At 48.7% G+C, this 10,766-nt stretch overlaps 1 protein-coding gene across 1 annotated transcript; it reads left to right on the forward strand.

The window, feature by feature from the left end:
• The first annotated feature begins 323 nt into the window (after positions 1–323).
• Positions 324–9,234, forward strand: LOC140338691 (fatty acyl-CoA hydrolase precursor, medium chain-like). Its single transcript, XM_072422985.1, has 13 exons — positions 324–481; positions 1,300–1,504; positions 1,640–1,778; positions 2,622–2,755; positions 4,357–4,510; positions 4,726–4,836; positions 5,290–5,385; positions 6,089–6,229; positions 6,400–6,477; positions 6,554–6,701; positions 7,385–7,534; positions 7,752–7,824; positions 8,737–9,234. Exons 1-13 carry the CDS (start codon positions 421–423, stop codon positions 8,912–8,914), a joined length of 1,668 nt encoding a protein of 555 aa, XP_072279086.1. The 5' UTR covers positions 324–420; the 3' UTR covers positions 8,915–9,234.
• Positions 9,235–10,766: the final 1,532 nt, after the last annotated feature.

The raw sequence follows: 10,766 nt of genomic DNA on the forward strand, positions 1-10,766 counted from the left end.
ATGATTTCCTATCACTTCCTGTCTCGGTGACACCAGTGCAAACAGAGAGGGTAAATCTCCCAATTGGGGACACAGCGATAATGACGGATATAATTCAGCTTTCTGACCCTTGCAGTCTATATTATTATTCATTTCACATTCTCTTTTTGGAAATATTTAGAAATGAGAGATAATACAAGCAGACTAAATCTCTCAGTTATAATACAGAATCAGTGCCATGTGATCGGTATGCATGCCTGGCAGCTCCCGGGGTAGATCCCTGTGCCAGGTCTGGTATGGGCGGAGTCTGATTCTGCACAATTGTCCCCTCCCCCCGCTGTCTTATCTCTCCAGAGGGTACAAAGTGCCAGCTCTGCCCTCTCACCCCATCCGGGGCCACTCTGCTGCCCCAGCCAAAGCCGTCCTGGCTGCAGAGGACTCATGGGCTCACTCGTCAGGATCGTTCTTCTGTGGCCCCTCGTCTTGGGGCCCCTGGTGGCAGGTAGGGTACATGACCCCAGACATGTGCCCTGTCCCATCCCCCGTTCCCCTGATTTATATCCCACATTGGGGGGTTTGCAGCTCTCAAATATTTGATTTTGTTTCCTGGAAATCACTGGAGCTGCCGAGAGGCGATGGGTTCCAAGCATCCTGATTGGTCAGATTATTGGTGGCTGGGAATACGTTTGTATAATGTTGTTTTGAATCGGGGACTGTGTGGGAGATCATGGGATCACCATGGGGCAGCTGATTGGTACCCAGGGGTTGTTGGGGCAGTTTGTGAATCCTGCCCCCTCCATAGCGCTGTCATAGGCAGTGGCAATGTTCTGTGTTGGAATCTTCGCTCCTTTGGTTCTCTTCCTGAGCAGACTCCCAGCAGTGCCCCTGTGTCGTGTCAATCACCCCGGAACATCTTTTTCTATAACAGGTATAAAGTCATCAGGAAATGTTTATGATTTACCCGACCGCGGGGTCACCTGGGCCATGAACTGCAATAAAAGTTCTCTTCACTCAGCTCAGAGTTTTTATTTCTTTCCATGGGGGGGGGGGGGGGCACCAGCCAATAAAATCCAATTCACATCGTTCACTGCTCTGCCCGGCCAGAACAATAATTTATAGAGGAGCCACAACTTTCATCTGCTGTATGGAGGAGACAAAGCAACATTTTCACTCTGAGTGAATCCAGCTTGTGTGAGAGATACATTGTAACTCTGAACTCATCCTGACAATATTGGTGGGGGGGGGGGTAATGTAACAATAACGAGTTCTGATTGGCTGAGGGGACCCCGGGCTGATCTGTTTCAACTGATCTGGTTGCAGGAGAGGATGCTGGGAATCCATTGGTGGACACGCGGTACGGGAAGCTGCGTGGGGTAACCGTCAGAGTGAAAGAGACGGACAGAACCATTCACGCATTCTATGGAATCCCATTCGCCAAACCACCTGTTGGGCCCCTGAGATTTGCAGCACCAGAACCCCCCGAACCCTGGACAGGACTGAGAGAGGCCGCCGAATACCCCCCGGTGTGAGTAATCATGTGATGGGGGTATATGTGTTGGGTTCAATGAGGTTGTTAACCCTTTCATGGTCCCAGCAGGTAGGACCAGTGGGGGGGAGGGGGCAATCACTGTCCGTGTGTTATGGTTGTCCTTCCTTCCAGGTGTGTGCAGAGTCCGGACATGATTCTTCATATTCTGAAGGCCTTCCGTGCAACTTTCCAGACACCGGCTATATCAGAGGATTGTCTGTACCTGAATGTGTTCACCCCGAGCAACCGAGAGAAGAATTACAAACTACCGGTAAGGAGGTCACAGGGGGGTGCTGCCATTCCCGATGAGGTGTGCAGAGTATATGGCGTGAAATTCACTTTCCAGCCTGCAGGGGTCCCTGTGTACAGAGTATATGGGGTGCAGTTCCTTACCAGCCTGCAGGGGTCCCTGTGTACAGAGTATATGGGGTGCAGGTCCTTACCCAGCCTGCAGGGGTCCCTGTGTACAGAGTATATGGGGTGCAGTTCCTTACCCAGCCTGCAGGGGGTCCCTGTGTAAAAATTATATGGGGGTGCAGTTCCTTACCCAGCCTGCAGGGGTCCTTATGTGTAATATGAAAGGTGTGCAGTTACTTATCAAGTCAGCTGAGGTCCCTAAGTTCGGTCTAAAGGATTGCAGTTCCTTACCCAGCCTGCAGGGGTCCCTGTGTGCAGAGTATATTGGGTGCAGTTCCTTACCCAGCCTGCAGGGGTCCTTATGTGTAATATAAAAGGTGTGCCGTTACTTATCCAGTCAGCAGGGGTCCCTAAGTTCAGTCTAAAGGAGTGCAGTTCCTTACCTGGCCTGCAGGAGATCCTGAGTGCACTTTCCTATATAGCCAGCTGGAGTCTTTGTAAAGGGAGTGAAGTTCCATGTCTGGCCTATAGGGGCAGGGTTCTTGTATGTAAGGAGCAGTTTCCTATCCCCCCTGGACAGCAGTCAGGTGGTCAGTGCAGTAAGGACATAGCTCAGTCCAGGACACGCCCCCAGCCTGCTGATTGGGCATTGGAGGAGCAGCAAAACCTGTGAGTGTTGCCCCTCCCCCTGCAGGAAGCTAATATACAAAAAAGTAATATATAAAGTACAGACTCTGTGATATTGTTCTCTCCGTAGGTCATGGTGTTCATCCATGGTGGAGGACTCCGGATGGGAGGCGCCATGATGTTTGAGGGCTCTGCACTGAGTGCCTATGAGAATGTCCTGGTGGTCTCCATACAATACCGACTCGGCCTCCTGGGATTCCTCAGGTGAGGGGCAGAGATCTGAGATTCTGAAATGATGCAATGTACCAGGTCACATGCATGGGCGGAGACAGGAAGAGATGGGCAGGGACAGGCAGAGGTGGGCAATGGTGGGCAGGGTTGGCAGGCATAGAAAGAGGTAGGCAGGGTTGGCAGATATAGATAGAGGTGGGCAGGGTTGGCAGGGATAGATAGAGGTGGGAAGGGTTGGCAGTAATAGATAGAGGTGGGCAGAGGTTGGCAGTAATAGAGGTGGGCAGGGTTGGCAGGGATTGATAAAGGTGGGCAGGGTTGGCAGTAATAGATAGAGGTGGGCAGGGTTTCTAGAGGTGGGCAGGGTTGGCAGGGATTGATAAAGGTGGGCAGGGTTGGCAGTAATAGATAGAGGTGGGCAGAGGTTGGCAGTATTAGATAGAGGTGGGAAGGGTTGGCAGAGATTGGTAAAGGTGGGCAGGGTTGGCAGGGATAGATAGAGGTTGGCAGAAGTGGGCAGGGATTGATGGAGGTGGGCAGAGGATTGGCAGGGATTGATAGAGGTGGGCAGGGTTGGCAAGGATAGATAGAAGTGGGCAGGGATGGCAGGGATTGATAGAGGTGGGCAGAGTTTGGCAGGGTTAGATAAAGGTGGGCGAGGTGGGCAGGGATAGATAGAGGTGGGCAGGGCTGGCAGAGATAGGCAGGAGGGCTACAACTCATGCTCTATTCAGAAAGTCTGCATTTGTGGCCACTTCATAGTTTACAATTCCCTCATACATTACACACCATGGCAAGGAATCATGGGATATGGAGTTTTCTTGCAGTCGCTCTGCTGCCCTCTAGTGTTCAGTCAGAGATAGGGACAACCTCCAGCAGTCTCTGCTTTTGTATAAACCAACACTTTTTTAAATGAACAAAAATGAATAATTACAATATATTAAATATGTAATGTACAGCTCTATGTAATACGTTGGCGCTATATGGATACTGTTTAATAATAAAAATAGTAATAAATATATAATTGTGTGTTTGATGCTCTTTATTAATTCTAAGTGTGAAGGTGTCATTCTCAGCTCGCTCACCAGGTGGCGCTGTGTTTGATTCAATATACAACGAATTATATTTGGTGTACTGTGTCTTTATGTTTCCCAGCCCTTATTTGGGCATTTTGTAAAATCAACAAATAAATATATAAATAAATAAAAAGCTCCCAAAATATATACAAATCTAAAAAATGAATATCTAATAAAATTAGAACCCAAGGGCTCAGTTTATAACTGATTTTCTTGTCAATGTGTTCCTAATATTCACATCCAATTGTGACAGCTGTGCACTTTGACGATTGGCCACTAGGTGGCAGAACAAGCCATTGTTTTAATAGGAACTGAAAGGAGAAGTGTAGAGAGATTCCCCCAGCTGTCAGTGAATTTCAGATGAATTGACAGGGGGAGAATTCATAAATAGAGCCCAAAAAAAGAAAGAAAACTAATTGACAACCCCTAACCCCCATGCCATCATTCTGCCCCCCATTGATCTCAGCATGGTGTCAGGGATGTGGTGTTGCTGCAATACAATGCCGAAATCCCAGCAATCTCTTCCCCAATCTCCGATAACAATCTCCATCTTTCCAGAACTCAGGACGGACAGGCGGCTGGGAATTTCGGCTTCCTGGACCAGGTCGCGGCTCTGCAATGGGTTCAGGACAACATTGAAGATTTTGGAGGTGACCCCAACTTGGTGACTATATTTGGGGAGTCAGCGGGCGGGGTCAGCGTCTCGGCTCTGGTAAGTCCCTCTGGATATAAGTTGGGGTGTCAGGGATCAGTGGGGGTCCGCCTTGTATCATGATGTGGAGTCTTTGGTCACATGACAGGTCCACTTTAACCTGTGAGCTTCCATCAGAGCCTAACACACAGGATTCTTCATAAAAGGGACCTTTAGGTGATCACAGTGAGGAATTCTGACAACTAGGAGAAATGTATTTCATGTCGTGTCCCCAGGTGTTGTCACCCCTGGCCAGAGGCCTCTTCCACAGAGCAATTTCTGAGAGCGGAGTCGCCATCCTGCCATTACTGAAGTGCAAATCTGAAGACTTCAGCTCCATCCAGAATGTGAGTGACATCATAAACACCAAATCCACCAATCACAGGCATTAGAGTGTCAGCTCCTCTGTACAGAGACTGATAGGACTGGCTCAGTGATCTCTGTACAGCACTATGGTATATGTCAGAGCTATATAAATGTATAATAATAGTGTGTGACTGTGGGGGGGGCATTAGAGTGTCAGGACTGGCTCAGTGTTCTCTGTACAGCACTGCGGTATATGTCAGAGCTATATAAATGCATAATAATAGTGTGTGACTGTGGGGAGACATTAGAGTGTCAGCTCCTCTGTACAGAGACTGATAGGACTGGCTCAGTGTACAGCACTATGGTATATGTCAGAGCTATATAAATGTATAATAATAGCTTGTGAATGTGGGGGGACATTAGAGTGTCAGCTCTGTACAATGCTATGGTATATGCCAGAGCTTCCTATATATAATTCAGGGTTTGTTTTGCAGTCGGTGGCTCACATGTCGGCCTGTGCTTCTTCCTCATTGGTGGAATGTCTGAGGATGAAATCAGAAGATGACATTAAAGCGATTTGTACATCTCTGGTAGGTGACCTTCCATGTGCAAACCCCATACTGACCTCCAATAGGACAATCCATCTCTGTGTTTCAATTACTCACTGAACTGCTTTGTGACTGCTGAGTGAATGTTTAGCATCGTCTGTGTGAAATAATCACCTCACAGCAGAATAGTAATTTCCAGGCAGGACTGAAGATTTCTCAGCACTGCCTCTCACACACTGTATCAGGACATAGAAATTCCTGGACCAACTGCATTTACATACAGACCACTTCTTGGGTGGGTGACTCAATAAGCTGAGACTAAATGAGTGACAGCAAATAACTGAAAGAAGAAGGGCCAGGATATCCCAGCAAGAAAGAAGTGGGCTGAGTGATCCTTATAATTCATTAGCAGGAAATGAGGAAGACTTAGGATTCCTGCTGCAGCTTCTAATGCATGTTGTGTGCAAGTCACAATGTGCAGGGAAATGATCTGTGTACAAAACGCAGATAAGCTCAGAGTTTATTATTAAGAAGCCAACTTTCAGCTCTATTCAGTGATGTGATCTAGGCTGATGTCATCAGTTTGCTGCAGGCAGGAGGAAGCATTTCCTCAGTCTCCCTTCCTCCAGTGATCAGACTTTAGCATTGTGACCTGGTACAGAGGTGTGAGAGGTGATGCTTTCTCAGTCCTGACGGTGTGGTCCAGTCCCAGAATTTGGACCTAATAAGTTCTCTCTGCCCGCAGAATCGTGTGATGTTCTCGGGGGTCGTGGATGGAGAATTCCTTCCTGAATGTGCAGAGGAGATTCTGACCCGGAAGGACATCGCCCCGGTCCCCTTTATGACGGGTGTTAACAATCATGAATTCGGCTGGTCGCTGCCTAAGGTGAGAGTCAGATCCATCAGAACCGGTGGAGAACATTGGACACATAGCGGTCCTGTGTCTATATCAGACATGCTGGGATCTGATTTCCACCCATCTCTAGATAACAATCCTAAGTTCTGCTCCCTGGGGAAGTATTTTTCTGACGCACAGCTGACTTCCTGTCTTGCCAGGGGCTGAATATCAGTGGATTACAGGATGGGATGGAGAAGTCGTACGTCCGCTGGGCGCTGGGAAACGTTCCGCTGCTGGTGAGCTCCCTTCTGTGTCCCCCCCCCTGCCCGTCTTGTGTTTTCCTTCTGTTAGGGGACGCTCTGTATCTTACAGGAAGTCGGCTCGGACGTCATCCCCCTGCTCATGGATGAGTATTTTGGGGACACCGAAGATCCCCTAGAGATCAGAGATCGTTTCCTGGAGCTGTGTAGCGATATGGTGTTCACCGTCCCGGCCCTGCGCACCTCCAATCATCATCGCGGTACGAATCCCAAAAATATGCCGACTGAGGCTGCTGTGATCTGCGCTGTACAGGTGGGAAAGTGGGTGGGGCCTAAGAGGAGGGCGTGGTTACTTACCTGATTATAGGTCTGCTTTGTGCCATTCATAGAAATTGTTTGCTAAAGGATCCGGGAAGTGCCAAGGGGAAATGGCGGCACCTGGCAGACAGGTAAGGTGATGGCGGCAGATTATGATTGGCTGCTGGATGAGCAGATGTAAGGATCTGCCATTAATGGTGATTGGAACACCTGCTTGGTGTGATGATGGCCCATGTGTACCCCGGAGGAGCTCCGCACAGGTGTGATTTCTAATTTAGGCCGCTAAATGCAGAAAAGGTCCAGTAATGGCTCACCTGTAACCTGCTGCTCCTGTAGGGCTCACACACCTTTAGCTCCCTTTTATACCTGCGGTGGATGGGCCCCTGCCAGGTGAATAGCAAATTGCAGCTTCGGAGTGCAAAACAACGCAGGTTGCAGCTGTGAGGCCAAAAGCAACTTCCGTGCCGCCATCTGCCGCAGCCACAAAGTTTCCAGCCATTCACTTGAATGGGGGAAGGTGGGACTGCGGTCAGGCTTTGGCAGAACACTGCAGTTCATTGTGATCCAAAATGTCCAGTAATGGCTCTCAGAACTTTAACCCCTTCATCTCTCCATTACCGCACAGACTCCGGGCAGCCCGTCTACTTCTATGAATTCCAGCACCGGCCCTCGTTCTACAAGGGGTTAAGGCCGGACTTTGTGAAGGCGGACCACGCCGATGAGGTGTTCTTTGTGGTGGGCGGTCCCTTCCTGAAGGACGGCCTCCTTTTCTCAGGTAAGGATTTGGAGATTGGGTCCCTTTATTGGATCCCCTGATGGATCTCTTGGGGAGATCTCTCCTAGATTGTAAGCTCTTCAGGGCAGAGTCCTCCCCTCCTCCTGTGTCTGTCATTTGTCACCCCTATTTATGTACAGCGCTGCGTAATATGTTGGCGCTATATAAATCCTATTTATTAATATTAATCTCTGTGTTTTATGTTTCTTCCTGCAAGGTCCGGACACTGAGGAGGAGAAATCTCTCAGTAAAACCGTCATGAAATATTGGGCAAACTTCGCTCGCCACGGGTAAGATATTCCCAGAGGGGATCCAATCAGGGGGCTGCGCCCTTTAAATGACTAAAAGGTGATTGGCCAATGAGATGAGAGGAAAGTTTGATAAAATGTTGCCTGTTTCTAGGTGAATTATCAGAAAACTTTTCTCCAATAGTGCGGCCCCAACGCTGCACCCACGTGGGTTACATTGTGGGCCGGTCACATGATGAGTCTCACCGGCCCAACTGGTTTATTGTACAAAGATCATTTATTAATCATTCACACAATGTGACCAGCAACTGCAATCTCAGCATGACCTGAGGGGGGCAGAGTCCCTCCAACTTTATTCTGCCCCCTTCCCTCTCCCATTCTTACCACCCCCATCTCTTATATATTTTCTCCCCCCTCTCTCCTAATCACCACCCCTATCTCTATTACCCCCTATTTCTATTACCCCCTATTTCTATTACCCCCCAATCTCTATTAACCCCCCATCTTTATTACCCCCGATCTCTATTACCCCCCATCTCTATTACCCCCCATCTCTATTACCCCCGATCTCTATTACCAACCATCTCTATTACCCCCAATCTCTATTAACCCCCATCTCTATTACCCCCCATCTCTATTACCCCCAATCTCAATTGACCCCAATCTCTATTACCACCCCCATCTCTTTTACCCCCCACCCCTCCTCCCATTTCCTCTCTTTTCTGTTTTACCCCTGCCTTGCCCTTTCACCATCTCTTTTCCTCCCTTTTCCCCCTTATTCTGCCCCCATCCCATTTTAATACCCCCTTACATTTTCCCCTTTGTCTTCTCTCCCTTTTATTGCCCCCACTTTCTTATCCCCCCCCCCCCCCCCATCTCTTTTCTCTCCTTGATGCCCCTCTACTCTTACCCCCCGTCTCTATCTGACCATTATTTCTGTCCCCCCTCCCGCAGTGACCCCAATGGCCCCGGCCTCCCCCATTGGCCGCGCTATGATCAGGAGGAAGATTATCTCCAAATCAATTTGCAGCAACAAGCAGCAAGGAAATTCCGTGCGGAGAAGTTGGAATTCTGGACGGAGATTCTTCCCAGGAAGCTGAGGAATCAATCCGATGGGAAAGCCGAGCTGTAGGAGATAATGGGAAATATTTCAGATGTGTGAATATTAATGTGAATATTACGTTCAGATATCACATTCACAATCGGCGATGTGATGTCAGGAGACCCCTACAATGGTTCCTTAAAATCACTACATGATCACATGACACCCCTCTTACACTGAACATTCACCCAGTGACTGGAGAGGCCCTTTTACCATTCACCATGTGAATTATTTTCCCTCAGAGTTCATTGGCTATTAGCAGCAGACAATTGGTGAATGGGAAATGCGGGATGAAGTCTGAGAGTAAATACAGAATAAAGAAATAAAAATTCATAATTTTGTGCTAATGACCCCATCGCCCCTGCTTCTGTGTTCAGGGGTCCCCATAAGACCCCTTCTGTCCTCTGCCGCACATCCTTCATACACCCCCTATGTGACCCCCATCCATGGGAGTGCTGACATTGCAGGCGCTCTGCTGCCCTCTAGTGTTCAGCCAGGGACAGTGACAGCCACCAGCAGCCTGAACACAGATTGGTGTCATAAACCAACCCAGGTGTGTTCCTAGGGGGCGGGGTGTGCATAGTGGGCGGAGCCATAATACAATGTATAAAGCTGATATATCATTGTACTCAGAATATTCTGCCTTGATTGGAGGTCCCACAGATTGATCTGATAAATCTGAGGCTGGGGGTCCGGGTCGGATAGGATGAATATTTTATTCACGCATGGGGAATACTGATCAGTACACGGTAGCAGATTGTACTTACCTGACATCATAAGGTTCTTCCAGTTCCGGTTTCCCAGGTTTGTGGGTAAACTGCCATCAGAATAACGTGACTACAAACTCAATTTCAACACTTCCTTGGTTTGTGGTCACTGCGAGCTTTCCAGATTTCACAGCGGAGACTTTCTCTTATTATGTGTACAAAACTCATATTAAAGTGGAACTCTAACCTGGGTGCTGCTCACAAAACGAAGGCTGCATGGCTCCTATACAACCCAAAAAATCCCAACACGATATAAGGTGGAGCTTTCCTGAAATATGATACTGTCAGTGCACATTGTAACATGGCAAAGACTGATACCTCCAACCTGTGTCAGTAAGAGGGGTGTCAGGGTCCAACATGCAGCAATATTTCTAATGCATCCCACACTGCAATCAGCCCACCAGTGGGGGTAATTCCATGCAGTGTACCAGGGCACTTGTATGGGACCCCAGGTGGGGATTTTCCACTGCTGGTTACTCCTCTGTGTTATACCTGGATATGGTGATTTCTGTGAATGCCCCCATTGCTCACAGGTGATCCCGATCTCTTCCAAGTCTGCTCACCTGTCTGAATACCTATACTGGGAATCCTAATAATGGATCGGGGTGCAGGGCACAGGGGGCAATAGGACCATCCAGTACTGAAAGGAAACCCCGCCTGGATCTGCAATGTGATCCTAGCTCTGGATCTGACTGCTGGCCAACCCTCTGACTCAGATCACCTGAGATGCATCAATTACAATGGGAACAAATTATTACAAATACAGGGAATGCGGTACAGCTCCACCCAGCAGGTATTTTATAGATGGAGCATGAAGCAATACCCCTCCCCCACTGCTTGAAATTAAAGGGCCACTCTGGCTGTTATACTCTGCATAGTATTCATTGGAAGCCTTTTGGAGGGCAAAGCAGGGGTACAGACCCAGGAACCCAGCACAAGGATGGTGTGACCCCTCATAATGGGCACAGAAGGGGTACAGACCCAAGAACCCAGCACAAGGATGGTGTGACCCCTCATAATGGGCACAGAAGGGGTACAGACCCAAGAACCCAGCACAAGGATGGTGTGACCCCTCATAAAGGGCACAGAAGGGGTACAGACCCAAGAACCCAGCA

This window comes from Pyxicephalus adspersus, chromosome 9 (assembly GCF_032062135.1).
Source record: "Pyxicephalus adspersus chromosome 9, UCB_Pads_2.0, whole genome shotgun sequence".
Taxonomy (NCBI): Eukaryota; Metazoa; Chordata; class Amphibia; order Anura; family Pyxicephalidae; genus Pyxicephalus; species Pyxicephalus adspersus.

Excerpts from the sequence above, each read along its gene's own strand:
- LOC140338691 (XM_072422985.1), top strand. The coding sequence starts at position 421 with ATGGGCTCACTCGTCAGGATCGTTCTTCTGTGGCCCCTCGTCTTGGGG. Across the intron at positions 4,837-5,289 it reads ACTTCAGCTCCATCCAGAAT|TCGGTGGCTCACATGTCGGC; the intron begins GTGAGTGACATC and ends TTTGTTTTGCAG. Across the intron at positions 7,825-8,736 it reads GCAAACTTCGCTCGCCACGG|TGACCCCAATGGCCCCGGCC; the intron begins GTAAGATATTCC and ends CCCCTCCCGCAG.